General features: G+C 40.7%; 1 protein-coding gene across 3 annotated transcripts in view; it reads right to left on the reverse strand.

Moving 5' to 3' along the window:
• CORIN (corin, serine peptidase) overlaps positions 1 to 17,988 on the reverse strand; it is a 313,652-nt gene that overhangs the window by 118,336 nt on the left and 177,328 nt on the right. For all 3 annotated transcript variants that reach the window (XM_019526369.1, XM_019526368.1, XM_019526370.1), the window contains 3 exons: positions 12,905 to 13,012; positions 8,682 to 8,792; positions 6,705 to 6,827 (listed from right to left, as the gene is read on the reverse strand). In XM_019526369.1, coding sequence (XP_019381914.1) covers positions 6,705 to 6,827; positions 8,682 to 8,792; positions 12,905 to 13,012 — 342 coding nt within the window. The remainder of the gene's footprint in view (positions 1 to 6,704; positions 6,828 to 8,681; positions 8,793 to 12,904; positions 13,013 to 17,988) is intronic.

Below are 17,988 nucleotides of genomic sequence, written 5' to 3' on the forward strand. Positions count from 1 at the left end.
TGATGTCCCGGGATTTGCTTGAGAAGCATCTATGGATGCAAGCCAGAGTTTTGGAGCCACCCTAATTAAAGTGCCCTACCCCCATCCCTCCAGCACATGTAAATACGACCCAATATTCTGTATTCTGGCTAGTGAGCAAGGAATGCCGCAAGTTGCTCCTGGAACTGTTTGTGGTGAGTAAGCAAGAAAGTGAAAGTTGGATAAAAAAAAGTCTTCTCCCTTCCTGCTTATCAAAGCAAAAAAGCCTACTAAAATTATTGTGTACAGGTGTTCAGTTGGTTTGCTTTTTATTAATGGACAATAAAACACATTCTAATAAAAGAATTGTAGAAGTCTTGCCTGAAGCTTTATTTCCCTGTATTGTCTGGTGAAAAAGTCCAGCAGTCTAGAGTCAGCTATTAAAAAGCCAATGCTAGCATCTCATCAAAAAACTGCTGTCAAGTACTTTGGCCAGTCAATTATGCTTCCCCTTCCATTTAATTGAGGCGTACCTCCTCCCCAAACCATTAACACTTCTCCTAATAACACAGGTCTGGACTGGCAGTGAAAGTCCCCTATTTTACATCTTTAGCTATCTTGCAAAGGTAATTGGGTTAGCTGTTCTTGATTTGGGGGAATTTTGAATTATTCCCATAGACACTTATCAGTCATCACAACCCCATTGTACCCAACACATACACAGTACAGGAACACTCTTTGCTCCAGTATAAAGTTAAGCATCTTGCCAATGAGGTAGCCAGATTGTTGGTATCTGTTCATCCCTTCTGAGAGTTCACTTCATGATAGATACTGAAGCAAGAGAGATATCTTTTATATCTTTGCCCCTTGTTCTACAGTATGATATGGTGCACAGTTATAGAAAACAATCCAATTATAGAATGCAACTTTCCTTGCTTGTCTTATTTTACAAGCATACTTAATTCTAAAAGGAAACTCACAGGGTGGGAAAGCCTTTGAAAGTTATCAAAAATCTGTGAATTAAAACATGGTCTAAAGTCTTACCTTGACACCTCCTACCCACCCCCCAGCAGAAGACTTTTTCTCAAGTTTTTAGAACACTCCATCTGTTGTATAGGACAAATTCTTTCTAATCATATCATAAACTATTCTGAATCCCTCTAAACACACTCTGACATATCTTCAGAAAGGATTATAAACTTAGTTGTAGGTACTTCTGTATTGGATTTCCATTTGCCCAAAAAATGGCAGCAGTAATGTCAGCTTATGCCATAATTACATTTCCTTAAGTTATGTAAGGAAAGAGACTGTTTTCTTCATTCAGCAACATGGTAAGACAACATTCAGTGGTAGAGTATATGGATGAAGTAGCAAGGTACTGGCAGCTCTCCCTCACATTTCTATTCTGATTTCACATATGTGCTCTGTTTGCAGCTAAACCAACAACCCATTTAATTTTAAGCACCAACCTGACTGCCTCTGTTAGGTAAGTATAGACTCCTTGCACTGTATAAAAACATCCTTAAATAAAAACACGTTTTACGTTCAATACAATTGTAGTTGCTTACAGCCCCACATGGTGTAATTATACACAAAAAGATGGTTATACCATTGTTCCTCTGCAGAAGTTTCTGCATGATATTGCTATAAAACATGGGTGGATCTAGAATTTTGAAAAGGAGGGTGCAGATAGTGAGGTCCATAATCACATATAAAACAACTCTTATTTTTCTCTAGTTAACATTAAACTAGAAGCTTCACTAATACATTAGGGGCAATGGGCGCTATTAGTTAAAGATTGAAGGAAGAATAAATATAACTTCATTGGAATAAGTTAAAAACAATCTGCAAGCCTGTGAAATAGGAGCTTCATTACCAGAAACAGCTAGCAGACAGCAGAATTGCAGAACAAGGGATAGCTTGATTGGTGGAACATCAAGATCATTAAAAAGAAGAGAGGGCTGTTAACACCTGTGGAATGAAGAGGTTGGAAGGAATCAAGTAGGTTATAATGAACCATGAAATGTATTGACTCCCTCAGTGCTGCCTGACTAGAAATGCTGCTACCACTGCCAGGCAGTTGGTTTTAAACATGAGTGGAACAGGAACCAAAGGCAGGTGCAAGTGCACCCCTCCTGGATCTACTCCTGCTATATAATTGAAGGCTTCATTTAAAAAATAGTTCTAGGATGCATGCCTATGAAAGGACTTTGTCACCTAAAGTGAGATATAAGTGGAATCTGCTTAAGGATAAGAGTGCTATGCACAGAAGTCTTATCTAATACCATACAACTTTAAGCGTTTGCCGGTAAGGTTTTGCTTCTGCCTCTATCTTGGCAGGGCAATATGGAATGTCCCAATACCTAACTGTGATCCTTAAATTAAGCATTTTTATAGCCAGCTACCATGAGGGGCACAATCTAACAGACATGTTCAGTGCACTCCCAACACACACTTACAGGATTTAATTCAGCACAAACCACAGCTGCCACTGTGCATGTCACTTACAAACATGTCTGGAAGTGGTATTTATCCAGTAACTTAGTAGTTACAGCTGTTGCCTAGAATAAGTGAGATCCTTAGCCTGAGGGGATTTAGATCCACATGTCCCTCCCAGAAGAACTCCTAGCCAGATGGCTGTATTGTCCTGGGGTGGCAATATTCTTTTCTCTTCTTGAAGCTGTGCCACTTTGCAAAAACTTCAGGATTCAGTGGACAAGGGAAAGGAACCTTCTAGCCCAGTGATTAAAGCAGCTACTTAGAAGAGGGAAGACTTGGGTCCCAGTCTCTGTTTCAAAGAATATAAGTGTTTTATGCAATGGCCACTTACATTTATGACCATTTGCTTGTTTGCCTCTCCCAGCAGTGCTCCTTCCCTCTTTCTCTACCACCTTTTGTATTCAAATCACTCACTCAGCTTTATACACTGCTCCACGCTTGTCCTTTCATAGCATCTGTTGAAGTGAGTTTGAGTTCACAAAAGCTTATGCTCTCTATCCATATTCAGTAAATCTATAAGGTGCATATCTACCCTGCCCTCTGCCAGAAAGCACAAACCCTTATAACCAATATAAGTCACTCCAGTCTGGGAGATAAGTACTCCTTAGAAAATGTGGAGTAATTATACACCCATGTAACTTACATGGGGCACGTCTACATGAGACATTTACTGCTGAGTTAACTCTGCAGTAAAACGTGAGGAACTACCAGTGCGGCCCTATGAAGCTGTAGTAAACTAATAAATGCCACCATAGAACAGTACTTGTCAATACAAATACTATCCTGCGGCAGCATTATTTACTCAGCTGCAATGCACATGTAGATACTGACGGGACTGGCTGGAGCATGAGGCTGCTTCAGTATGGGGGGGTTGCTTGCCAGCTAGCCCTCCATTGAAGCACCCTCGTGCCCCAGCCAGCCCTGCTGCAGCACATTGAGCTGGGTCAGAGCAGCCCCAGGCTGGCAGGCTGAGTCCTAGGGCCCCCTGCTAGCTGGGGTGCACTGACCTGGCTCCATGTGCTACAGTCCCAGGCAGACATGTAAATGTGGCATCTGGGAGCAACAAACTCCAGTGCAAACTATGCAGGAGTTTATTCAGTCAAATTAATAGTAGATGCACCCATGGCATACCAATGGTGTCTCTGCTCCCCTAGGATAAAACTGGACCTCGTTTTTCTCCTGGAACAAAGCCTTTTATACTGGGAACCTACAAACATCCAAGTCCTTTGTTCTGTTTTCAGTGGTTGTGAAATAACCACTGAAAACAGTAACCAGTAACACTTTTTCCTGGGACAATCTAGGCTAATTCAAGTTAATTGCCATTCATTCCAGGGACCAACTGTGTATGGGAAGGGCTATGCTGCTCCTATGTTTTGACTTGAATCAATAAGAACCAACTCAAATGCAATGTTGTTTTTACCCCTTGTCAGCTTCTGCTGGAGTAGCTAGCTGTTTACCAAGTAAACTGCCTCTTCTGTCACCTAGTGGCCAGATACTGTAATAATGCTTTCTGTGGGCAGCTGGCTTGACAGAATTGGTTGCATCTGCTCCTTATTACCTAATAAAATCCAGGGAAAATTATACTGTTGTAATCATGTGACATACCTACATTTGTATTCAGTCTATCCAAGAGAAGGGTGAAAGGAAACTTACACATGGAAAGCATGTTTGACACAGAGGCAGCTTTTTGAAAATCACTGACAAAGTCATGGCAGGACCAGCTAAAAGTTGAAATTAAATCAAATCATCCTTGAAATAATCTGTAATTTCTTAGCTGTGACACAAGTCAATATTGGAACCATTTATCAGGGAGGTGGCAAACTCACAACCTCACAGCGTCTTCAAAATGAGGTTAGATGCCTTCCTAAAAGACATGTTTTGGTCCAGTGCTTGGAAAAAGTCTACAGTTCATGTATGCAGTCTAAATGAGCACGGGGGTCTCCTTGTGGTCTTAGAATCAGACCTTATATCAGGCTGGTGGAAAAGCCTGGGAACACATTCTGCAGCTTGTTTCTCCTTGTACAAATAGCGGTCTGGTTTCTCTGGAAGAATTCAGCTTTAATCCAACTTCTTCTCTAAGCTGTAGGGCAGCAGGGCTCTCAAATGTACGAACTGGAATTCTGTCTGACGGTTAAACTGTGTGTGCAAAGAGCTGGCAAAGTATCTCCAACACATATGCCCTGATAAAGCAAAAGTTCTGCCAGGCCCAGTGGCACATTAAGATTTATTGGGACCCTGGGCAAACAGAAAATTGGAGGCCCCCCACCAGGCGAGAGCAGGTATCCTCTGCATCTGCCAGGGGGCTGTGGCTGGGCCTGCCCAGCCTCCTTCACGCATCTGGGGTGAGTCAGGCAGCTGAAGTGAAGGTAGTTCCAGCACTAGCTTGCCCCTCCACCCGGCGGGTGTCACGCAGCCAGAGTTGCAGTCCCCCAGTGCTGCAGGATGGGCCGGGGCCAGCTTTGGGGGGAGGGAGGGGCACGAGCTGCCTGCCCAGGCTTCTGCTGGCCTGGGTGAGGCAGGATGGGGCTATCCCATCGGTCCCAGTGGTGCTGGTGCTAGAGGCTGCCGCAGATGGCAGGGAGCGAGGCTGCCCATGGGGCCTCCTGGCAGCAGATGGCCCCAGGAGGCCAATGTCACTTGCAGGGAGCCCCATGCATGCCCCTAGCCTGGGACTGGCCAGAGGGGAGGAGGCACACTGCCCTGGATGCCTGTGGCTAGGATGTCTGCCTGGACCATGCTGCCCGATTGGCAGGGGCCCCTGGGCTCAGGGCCCAGGCCCGTGCATTAATCCATCTCTGGCCAAGCCCATACATTAATTTAAAGAGATACTTTTCCAGTGAGTAAAAACAGACAAGAGTTTATAAAAGAAGATCTTTGCTCTGGATCTTCTGCTCATTAGACAGATTTCTTCCCCCTGAATATTTAGGGATTACAAAAAGAACAGGGAACATCTTATAATTTAAAGGCATCACAAGTAAATGTTGGGATGGGAAACTTTTAAGCTATTAGCAGATAGTCCAACCATTGATTATGTGAATAAAGGTCTCTTCTTGTTTCCTTGTCAGCTCCTTACATCTCAGTCATATCTGGTCTATTTACTAACACAAACAAATTTTATTTCTGATAGTCCGACAGAGGCAAAAAGTAGGGAAAGACAGACACCCACATTGAATCTGTTCTGTGTCATGTGTCAATTTTGTCAGCTAAGTTCTCCGTTACTGTGAAGGAATTATTTAAGAGGAAGAATACAGAGTTTGGTGACTACAACAGGGCTATTTTGAAAACCTTCTGCAAACAGAGTTATACGCTTTAGTTTACCCATTCCCCTTTTTCTGGTCCCTTCCATGTTACAAGTGCCAACAAGAGGAACCAAGGGACCTGGAATATGGACTGAATATAAGATACAGCAAACACAAACGGATACTAGATAAAGGGAAAAACAAGAAAAATAAACTGAATGGAGTTGCACATGTAAAAACAGGGCAAAATTTGACCCTATATTTTTAAATAGATACAATCAATAAACAGACTTGTTCAACGCAAGTTTGAGGCTACATGGTTCAATGTAATGCTATGCATAGATATCAAAGCTAGCTGTGGGTACCAGAAATGGTACAGCTATGTTAACACAGGTCTATGACTGTGATGATTAGCCCTCATTTTTAGCTCCTGCTATATTAACACAAATAAATTATTTCTAGTACCCATGCTGCTGCATTGCCTGCATAGACATACCCTCACATTTACCATTCTTAGTGAAGTATGATGCCTTGCAATTTTGGAGGGTTTTTTCCCCTATTATTTCCTGGAATAGAACATAAGTGGCAATGGGAAAGGCCAGAAGATTCAATAGAAGGAGGAAGTAAAGTAATAAAAAAGTTGAAAAGAGAAACCTGAGTGAAAAGAGGACAGGGATTCGTAAATATACAAATGCTGTTAGAACTTTCTCACCACAAATTATAATTGGTTGGTGTACTGAAATATCAGTACTACTCTGTTTAGAAAATCAAATGTTGTACTGCTTGCTCTGGTGCTCCTCTCCCCCACCCCACATCTCCCCAGAGGTAGCATAGATTTGTCAGGAGTGCTCCAGAGAAAATTCTGCTTGCAATTTGGGACACTTCTTGTCCCAAAGTCATCCCCTAGGTGAAGAAAGTCCAGTTTTCACCCCATATTCCCAACAAGGGTTTTTCAGTATGGTGTGGTCCCTTGTAACCAGTAATTTACTATAAATAAATGCAGCATACCCTTACTGTCACTACAGTTCTCTTCATCGCTTCCATCCTTACAGTCATTATCTCCATCACACTGGAAAGCACTGGGGATGCACTGTCCACTTCTGCACTCCACAAGACCCTGGCTGTGACATGCTTTGGGAAGCAAAAACACAATTCAATCAATTTAGTTTTCTAAAGATCTCATTTCCCTTAGGCATCATTTTAAAGGTACTATATGTGGAACATTTAGAACTGCTCACTTCCAAGGCTGCCAGGAACTTCCCATTATGAAGGTTCTGTTTTCACATGTGAACAATTGTGCCAAACTTCAGCCCATTTGGGCTGAAATTCTACATGCTATGTGTTTGCCTCAGGCTCAATTCAACACTCACCTGTTTCCTAGACAAGGATAAGGAAAATACTTATTTTTTGTTCATATTGAAAAATTCCAGTGACATTTCCTTTGAACAGCTGTAGTACCACCAAGGTTTTGAATTTGAGAAGGGATTGGCCTACATTTTATTGGGGATTTCCTTTTTGCTGTCCGAAAGAAAATCCATAAACTTGGCCACGTTACATACCTTTGAAAAATAGCAGTTCCTGCATGTTCAGAAGAGACTTTCTTGATTTAGCAACTAAATTTTCCAAAGTCTGTCTGCACTAGATGTGTTCCAGCCTAGAGCTAAGCATAACTTCCAGTACTCTGGGATGATGAGGGTGCTGCCAGGCCCTGAACTAAGAGGACAGGAGGGACCCTATCTAGCCTATGCTTTCGTGTCCACCACCACCACCTCATTCCTTCACACACACACCCTGGACCCATGTGCCCTAGAGAACAAAGTTGCCTGTCTCAAATGCAAAGGGAATAAGAACTGGACCTATGGGAAAGGGAGAGGAGAAAAGGATTGAAAGGTAGGGTACAGTGTCCAAGGCAAGGAGTAGGAAGGAGAGTAGGAATGGAAGTCCAGAGAAATGAGGCTAGGACTTGCTGACCAATGAGACTGAGCCCAAGATAAAAAGCCTAGGGGGTGGTGCCAAGAACTGAATATGTAAGAAGAATGGGACTGTGATTGAGACCAAGTGTCTGGAGCGTAAGAGAGACAGGACTGGTTCCCAGGTCAGAGGAAAGAGAGGTAAAGAGGCAGAAGAGTCTCTGCAATCCCTCCAACGGCTGAAATGGAACCCAAGATTGCTGAGCCTCACCATTTCTCTTTTGTCAGCAAGGACCTGTGAAACTCACTGGCCCACTCCCTTCGTCTGCTCCATGTAGAGTACAACAACCTAGTCCTGTTCTCAGGTACTTTATTTGCTCAACAGAGACCTGTGTGGTGAACCTAAAATTTCCAAGATTGCTGGTAACCTATCTGGGTGTCACTATTACGATGCATAATAGAATTTGGGTATTTTTCGGTTGCTTTTTCAAATCTAGAAAAATTACACATAAAACATGTTAAAAGAGCATGATGGGTATGAAGTCAAGTACTCAAAAGGTATGAAATGCCAGAATTAAGGATCCCTGCGCAATCTTAATTGGGCTCTCCTTCTGCATATTCCGTATGGTAATTTTAATTATGCGATTGCATAGGCATTTCCTATTTTTTAATTATTGAGCTTGGAACCTCCACTTTCCTTTAACATATTTTTGGTACATGCAACTTTAGCATTTGTTGCCACAGCAGACAAAGGCCAAAATTATGGGTAGGGACTCACTGTGATTGGAGGTGCTACATAAACATACATGAGGACAATTTAAGATACAAATTTACCTTAGTTGAAGTATTTGAATTATATTGCTAATGAACCAGCAAGAAGCGACAACAGTGCAGCTGTAGTTCGTTTGATAGAATTTTTAACAATGCTTACCAGAGTATATTACCTGCAAAGACATTTGCTGCTAATCAAACTACTTGAAAACATACTAAGCTCAATTTTTTGTCTTTCCATTAATATTCTAAGCTTAACCCTGTTTTAAAAATTATTGGGAGATGCAAGAAATTGCTAACTTACAGCAGTTGACTTCATCTGACTTGTCCATGCAGTCATGGTCCCCATCACATACCCACTGTACTGTTATACATCTCCCTTCTCCACATCGATGTTGTGTTACTGGATCACAGTCTAAGAAAAATGAAGAAATAAGAACAAAAAAGAAATAGTGGGAAATAGCTCCAACTCTTTAATTCCTATTTCTGCTTAATTATTTGATGTTCTAGCAACTGGTCATTTTTTACAAACTTGGGAAGTTTCCCCAGTACAGAAGGTCATTGTATCAGCAGTTATTTCTTACTTACGAACCTGTACCTATGATAGAGAATGTCTTGAATGATGCAAAAACTAAGGCTAATACATTTAGATACTTAAGGTGTCACCTCATACAAGATTCTAATGGTGACTGCTGTACCACAGAAAAACATTTTCCCCCTTATAATAGTGATTTAAGTTTACAGTAGCAAATGGGAAATATTTTTGTACTCTGTACAAAGCAAAATATTTTTATACTTTATACATAGACTTTTGAAAATTCAATTTAAAGTAGGTCAAGTATTTTCACTGGTAATTTCTACATGGAAACATCTGTATTGCAGAGTATTTGTATTCAAACTGCAATCCAAACAGAACTTTCAAGTGGTCTATGGAACTGGTTCTCTACCAGTGGCACAGGATATCATTATCTGTCAAGAAATTATGATGACATGAGGTTGATAAATTGAGCAGAAGTTCCAGGACAGTACAAAGAACTGCTATTATTTTGGTAATATTTCAGTGAATTTTTTACATTTGACTCAATTTATAATATTGACTGGAAAAAATAATAATGATTAGTCAGATAAAGGATTAAACTGAACCTGAAAGAGTAGTATAAGGAATACAATGTTGTCTGACTCCCTGAGGCTCAGTTGGTTCAAGAAAGAGACAACTTCTTGACAACTACTATTGTAGCAGAGTCTTGGGGAAATGAAAAAACTGCTGGAAGTGCTAGTGATCTCCAACAAGGATTTGGCAGACTCTGTGACCTACATTACAAAGAAAATAGTTCATGATGTTGAAATAATGTTGATGGCCAGAAACGCTGCCGGCAAAAAAAAACCCTCCAAGGTGAAGGATTTTCAAAGAGAGCTGTTCCAAGTAAAAGATAAGACATACGATTATGAACATAGATACCGACAACAATGAAAAATGTGAGGCTGCAATGAGGAAAAGTAGGAGATAATACTGTCTCTGGAAACTCTATTACTTCCTACTAACTCAGATAAAGATATTAGTTGAGAGATAGAATGGACATACCAAATGTTGGTTCCCAAATGGAAGTAGCTAAAAGTTCCCATCAAACAAAGTAATCGTCAGTAAACAAAGTAATTTTGTCCCCGTCAAACAAAATCTTGTGGATGCAGCTTTCCATTTAGCTACCCTTCTCAGCTAACATGGAAAGAAAATTTCTCCACACACCCACTACAAAACTGCATAAAGATAAACCAATTTACTTTGGACTGCTTATCCTTCTATACTAAATCATTACACTTTGACGTGCTACATTTTGGGGGCAGTTTTCATAAACAAGCACCAACAGGAGGCAGGAGACTTATCTGACTCTTTTATCAGATCTCTTCCACCAATAATGCCATTTTTTTGTCAAACCCTTAGAAAGGGTTAAGTAAATTAATACATTTTATATAAAAAATCCTGAAGTTTAGAAAGTAATCTCCATCAAACTGAGTTTTTACTTCCCGTGTTCTTTTATGTTATTTATTCAAGGAAGTTTTATTTGCTTCCATTCTTTTAAAAATGATTACCAACCACACCAAAGAACCAAGTGCTCAAAACATTGAAGCGGCCAGAATTTTTGTGTAAGAAACTGATTCTGCCAACACAGCTCACAAGGAGTAGCACTGACTTTTACCAGAAAACCAGTGGTAGCAGCTGCAGAGTAAAGCCTAGACCCTGTAAACAAGAAAGCCTGTTCCACACTTTAAGTTATACCAGTTCAAACTTTGGTGTAGCTGCTGTTACACCAGAATAAAGATGTACAGAGATATTCCTCTTCCTCTGCAGGCAAAGCAGGAAGGTTAACTATACTAGTACAGCTCATACATAACTTTGCTCACATGAGAAATCTCACCAAATGTTTAAGTCATCAGTCTACACATATAAGCAAAGTCATGTACACTATTAAGGTCCCTAGCACACATGCAAGTGAAGGCATATGGGGATCTGAGGTGGGATCCTCAATTGCACTTCCTGCCATACCATATGTGCATGGCAAGAAGCATGATTGTAGGATCCAGCATCAGATCCCATCACACCTCATTACTAGTGCAGGGGGAGCCTGGGATCGCAATCCTGAGATCCCCTTACACCGGCAAGTAGCAAGCTCCCACAGTTTGAAGCCCCATCAGCTGATGGGGCTCGCAGTCATGGGAGTGCATCGTGTGCTCCTGTGGCTGAGAACCCAGATCAGCTGATTGGGCTCCCAGCCAGGCAGGCACATGGTAAGATCCCACAGCTGGGAGCCTGGATCAGCTGATGAGGCTCCCAGCCACAGGGGTGCACCCCACACACCTGGGAGCCCAGCCTGGCCACGCATTCAATTCATGACATAATAGGAATGAGCCGCAAAGTTATTATACATTTTTTGTGTAATAACTTTGTGGCTGATTCCTTATGTGATTGCATCATTAATTGCATCACTGTGTGGTTGTATAACAAAGATGTGACTGATTAACTGGTTAATCACATTTTGAGCATAACTTGTGCCACAGACCTAAGTGCTTGCAGGATTAGAGCCTATTCCTTTATGTTTATTTGATATAGATATGAATATTGAATTGTTTAGCATAGCTAGTATTCATTCTTGAAAAATAAAAACAATTAATAATAATGATAAAATAAGTAAATAGTTAATAATGGTCAGAGACTTTTTGTCATGTTTTGAATAGATCTGTGGAGGAAGTACCAATGCCAGAGAAGATAAATTTACAGCAACCAATATCCAAGATAATAAAACCTAGTAGACAGAACAGAAAGGAAAGCTTGAATATTAGTTGCTTATGCAACGTAAAGCACAACAGGAATACAGGATGTGTTTGGAGCTAAATTAAATTTCTTAATAAACTTTTATTTTTCCTCCAAAAATGTTTGCCATTTTTTTCATTTTTTTGTTGGGATTAAAATCTTCATTTTTTCATGTTTGGAAAAATAAATGATGATTTCAGGAAAGCTTTTTTTTTCTATACTTGTAAAATATTTTGGTTTCAGACTGTACAAAAAACTTTACTTGCTCTGCTGTCTACATTTTTTCTTAGAAAAGTGAGATAAAGTGAAACAGAAGTTAAAAAGCAGTTTATTCATTAAAAAAAACAACCTTTTACTTTTGTAAGATGCATCTTAGAGATTAGCATTGTTTTACTTTTTCTGGCTGGCAAAGTCAGAAGATTTTTTTCCAATTTTTCTTTTTAAAAAAATCATGGAAAAAGCCATTGTTTTTCAATAACAAAAAAAATTCACTTGGAGTTTTCCCATTAACACTACTATAAGCAGGAGGAGATTCATTAATAGGCAGAATCCTGAAAGTTGACAGAGAATGGCATTTTAAGCAGCAGTGAATGGACAATTGTCAACCAGGGCAATTCTGTTTTGATACCTGAACAAAAAATTCAGCTTTAATATTTGTTGGCATCCATGATATGCAGTCTCTCTAGGTTTCCCTTTGCCTCAGATATGTTCAGCTGAGCTACCCAGAAAGCTATCAACATATCTTGAAGTTCAGAATGAATAGCAAAATCAAAATCTTTTCAATAAATATGCTTCTGATTTTGCATAAAACAAATATTGTGCAAAAATGCCATTCCCTGAAAACATTTTGAATTAATGACTTATCGATCCCAACATTTTTAAATCCGTTATGAAACCACGCGCATTTTAATCTGTTTTTATTTTCTTAGTAAAGTGGACTCTTTGGGTACATAACTTTCTGATGCATGCAAGGAAAATCATTGTCAGGCAAATACTTAGGAAAAACAGAGGCATAATGATGTAACTGGGTGCCCGAAGCAGCTACCACACACCGGGTCAATGGAGCCATCCCATAGCTGCTGGCACTGCCAACAGAACTGCAGGGTTGCAGTGACAGCTGACCCCTCTCCCTTTCCCCTGCATGTCGGCATACAGGGCAACTGCCCCAGTCACTCTGCACAAGTTATGCCATTGTAGAAAAGCATGTCACTGCCATTTACCACAGTTTTGTTCATCACTCAGGTCTCCACAATCGTCATATCCATCACAGACCATGGTGTAATTGAGACATTTTCCTGTGTTACAGTGGAATGCATCATCACTGCAGTCTGCAAAACAAGTAGTTTACAGCACATCAACAAAACATGATATTAAGTTCTATTTATATAGAAGCAATGCTGTGAGAGGTTAAACTAAATTATATGCATCAACACAGTGCTTTACGGTAGTAAACACACAGGTCCATTATTATATTCTGTGAACCCCTTGGCTCAGTAAAATTTAATGTGGAAGAGTAAGAAGGATCAAAAACCCTTTGTGGACTTTATTCTTTTGGTCCTCTTCCTTGCCTTCTTTATGTGCGATCGATAGCAATGGAGGGGAAAAAAGAACTTACATCACAGAAAAACTGTGGTGTTTATTCCTTTTCATGCTCCTTTCATCTCCTACACACTGCCAACCCAATCCAAGGGAGTAATTTGGAAGAAACATCTTTGGACACTAAACTGAGAATATTCAAAATGTATTCAAGATGTTCAAATAACAAGAGATATCAAGTAACTGAAATATTTTTTCTTCAGATAGATTAAATAAGATAGATAACCAGCTGCCAGATGATTTGGGGGCAAAAAGCATGTAATTTCAACCACCACTTGTGGACTAGTCATGACAAGATTTCATTGTATAACTGTTGTCTGAAGTTCCATCTATGACAGCAGAGTAGAATGTCTTGCCCAGTGATTCTCAGTATTTTTAGACTTGAGGCACCCCTTGGAAAATACCAGTTCTTAGCATTTACTCATTCCTAATTACAGAAAAAGATTAAGCAATTTTCTGTTGGAAAGAATTTACACACTATGGAGACTCTCAAAACAGATACTATGGAGGTCTATTTTAAATCTCTGGGTTTATCCAGTGAAGGTGTGTACACACCTAACTGCTAATATTGCATGGCACCTCGTGGCATGGAAGATCTCATGGAACTCGAGGGTGCTGCAGCATCCCGACTGAAAAATCACTGGAGTTGCCAAATAATAGATGTGCTGCAGGACTATGCTCTGGTATGTACTGTACTACTGAAAAAACAAGAGTCTCTGTTCTGTTATGCACTATACCAATAACCAAAAATACCACATCACAAAATTCTCATGTCATCAGATGTTCAAGGCAAAAAACTGGGATTGAGGATAAACCGTACAGTCAACCTTCAATAAATAACCGTACCCAATCTCACTGTTTTGGTATGCATTATCATGTGATGTGTAAGAATGACACAGAGACATATTCTGCTTTTTTATTTTTGCTTTTTTCATTGGAACGCATTATAACAATCAAAGCAATTATCCTTTTCTTATTAATGTACTTCCAGTAACCATCCAGAAACTGTGTTCTGAGCACATGATGGCAGAGAACAACAAGTATCATGAGAGCAATAGATTTTCTGATTTCCATAAAAAGTTGTCATGGTATAAATCTTCTTTCCTCCCAGAAGTGAAAATAAATTGTGTTTACTTGAGTAGTAATTCTTCAATGGAGGTTGAGGAGGAATTGTGTAAGTCTGCCTGGTAAGAAGCAGTAATATCAACCTACTGCTGTTAAGGTGTCACTCATAAGGCTGCATGACCCTCAAGTACTTTAAAATGAACTACCATGAACTCCTGGGGTTAGCTCTGCAGCACACTAACTTGAAATGACACAAAATAATGGGTGAATTATTTTTTTTCATATTTGATGCTAGTACTAAGTTCACCCAGGTGCCTGCCAAATTATAACTCATGAGTAAGAAACGGATTGAGAGTTAAAATAAAAATATATTGTTTCTTCAGGTCCTAAGACTTTCCACTTCCAATTAAATAAGTCCAGTAACCTTTAAAAATATGACCTGCATTTTGGGGCTCCTTCCATCCCACTGCTGCCAATTGTTTCAGCAGGTTCTCTATATGCCTGAGGTCAGGCATTACACTTTCTCCAGTAAAATGACATTGGCATATAATGTTTTGCTCCTGCAAGTGCCAATATTTTATTAGACCAACTAGATAATTACAAAATAATTTCTCTGTTTGCAAGCTTTCGGGCACATGCACCCTTCCTCAGACACGGGGGAGTTCAAAGATTGTAAAATTTCTCCCAGGTGCAAATGAGGTAAATAGACAACTTTTACTTTTATCTGAGACTATTTTGCATAAAATTAACTTTTCCAACAAGGAGATCTTACACCACCTTTCAGATCTCCTGTGAAATATGAATTATCATTTCCACCTGGGAGAAATTTTACAATCTTTGTATTCTCCTATGCCTGAGGAACGGTGTGCGTGTATCCAAAAGCCTGCAAATAAAACATTTTTTGCAACCAGCTAGCTGGTTTAATAAAAGATATCACCTTGCCAAGAGTCCTGATTACTTGTGAAATGAAGCATACTTCAAGATTTTTCCAGCACTGCAAAAGTCTCTGGAAGAAGCAGCATCCACCCTCCCAGTATATCCCACAGAGAACTGCTCAATTCTTTATTCACAGATGCAAAACACTACTACCATTTTCCCCTTCCTAGCAGAGGTTGGAAACTCATTACAAATCTTAATTTTCAGACTCTTTACATTATACTTCTTTTGTTCACTTTCATGTTTGACTATGTTATGCACCACATGGATATTATAGTCTGTTACGGGCAAATAGAGAGTGGGATGTTTTCAAGGGAAAAAGTATAGACCAGTTTTTAACTAATGCAATGCCAGTTGCAAAGGACACCAAGTTTTCCATATTCAAGCCACTATAATGCAATTTTTTCCATCTTGTTTCATCAATCTCTTTAAAAAAACAAAAAAACCCAACCCTACCTTCTCCAACACATTGGATAAACAAAAGTATTGTGTAACTGGTTAACTATTTAAAGTTGCCATTATTTGAAGCAACAGTTGCTTTGGAAAATAATTCATTGTCTGAGATTAGTAAAAAGCAGTTTAACTGAAAAGACTATCAAAACATATTCCACCCTGCTCTCAGATTCTGCATTGCTATAATTAATTCTTTTGATTTAGCTTTGACTTTGAAAGTACCTTGGCTGTCAACTTCACCTCATGGTCAAGTAATGAGTAGCTGTGATGATGCACAACTGCATGGCACGTGCAAACTATTTTGGCAGCAATGACATTGCTTTCTTCAGGGGTGTCCTCCACTGTGAAATATTTAGCCAAACTGCTGCCAAAATGTTTGGATCTCATTGACATGCAATGTTTCTGTGTGTTTCCGTGCACCTTCTGTTTAATAAAAGCCACATTGGGCATATGGTTCCTTGAGCCACCTCCAGATCCTTAGGCTTTGCAATTCACTCTCTAAATTCAGGTTCCAATAACAGCTCACTCCTCAAAGAACTTTTCTGTCTCTTTTGTAGAGTGTCATTTCCCTTTGTAGTCAAGTGTTTATTGATGTTTTTTTCTCTTCACTCATGGTCAAATTGATGGGCTCCTGGGCTGTGTTCAGATAAGCACAGATGTTTGGCTCCCTGGGAACAGTGCACCTTGCACAACAGCTACTTGTCCCCAGGGAACACCTGTGCCACTTGCACTTTGGTGTGCAGCAAGTTACCCCAGGGGCAGTAGGGAAGTCTGTGCTAGCCCCAGCAGCCTTACCAGGGCACAGCAGCAGTGATTCTTTCATGTGGAGTATGGCTCTGGGTGGCCCGGTTCTGCTTTTCAGCGGTGTGCACTGCCTGTGTGTGCACTGCTCCAGTTTTTTTCCCCGCAGGTTTTTTTGACCCCTGGGTGGTACCTGGCAGTGTGCAGCCTAGTTGGGTGGATCCAGCTGCTGAAAGTCTAAGGAAAAGCAGCAGCTAGGAGAAAAGCAGCTTCAGAGGAGGTGCCCTAGTCACCTGGGGATGGGGCTGCCACCATCTGGATTGGTCCAACTGGGAAGGAGCTTAGATGCCACAAAGGAGCAGTCCAGAGGGTCACGGGAGGGAACTACTAGAAATTAGGCTGAGAACGAGTAGAAACCTAGAGCTTAAAAGAGTCATAGCTAAAGAGCAGATTATTGTATCTGGAAAAAGAAACCAACTGCAAATAGAGACAAATGAATGTCTCCACAAGGTTTGACCAGAACACAGGACTCAAGATCAAAACCTGGCATTCTTCAGATGAAGCAAGGACAAGAAGCAACCTTATCCTAAATCAGCTAAGTGCCCAAACCTAGGAGAGAGGTGGGATTTCAAACAACCCTCTCTTAAGGATTTCCTATTGGTTGGTTTGGGCTTCTCATTCACATTCAACCCGCTGGTTTTTCTGAATCCCATCCTATGTTCAACAGAGCATGAGTTCTTCTGGAAATACAGAGTGTTCAGGAAGTGTGGCATCTCCAGAGACTATCTGGATAGCCACAGCAGAAACTTCCTGGCGTGACACATGGGCAGCACCAGTCTCTTCCTGGTGGGGAAGGATGAGGTGGGCTAGGCAGAAAATTGGGCGGGCTGCACTGTACATCTTCTGGCCAAACACATCTTTCATTGTTTTTAACAATACCTATTTAAGGTGCCATGCCTCTGTGGGCAGTGGACAGAAGCGGGGCAGGCTCACCTGTGTAGGGTGGGTGGTGGTTGCTGGAGGCTTGGATAGGGGAAGCACTGGGAGGGGTGGCTAAGGCAAATTTTGGGGTGGCTATAGGCCCCAAAGCATCCACTAGTGCTGCCTCTGGTGTGACAGAACATTACGCAGGCTAGACACAAGAACCTTGGTAGCAAGGCTGCTACCTCTTTACTCTCAATATTTCTTTATATAAGTTCCTGTACATAATAAAAAGTTGTTTGCATACTACAGGCCTCATTGAGATACTACACTAGTCACTGTTTGAACTCAGGCACTTTACTCAGGTTTGTGAATTCCATTGCCAGTGCTGGGCAACTAAGTTAGGCATGGCTAACTAGCCCTTATATTTTTTTCTTTCCTTTCTCCACTATATTCAGTCCTCCTGATCAATCTGACAGGCCTCTGTAATAAGGCTTGGTGTATAGGCTCAGGCACACCACTCTGTAGCCTGCTTGCTCTTACACTCTCCCGAGAGTTACTTAAATCTGATTTAAGTCAGCTATGAACTAAC

The sequence above is a fragment of the Gavialis gangeticus genome, unplaced genomic scaffold (assembly GCF_001723915.1).
Source record: "Gavialis gangeticus isolate Ggan-Ray unplaced genomic scaffold, GavGan_comp1, whole genome shotgun sequence".
NCBI lineage: Eukaryota > Metazoa > Chordata > Crocodylia > Gavialidae > Gavialis > Gavialis gangeticus.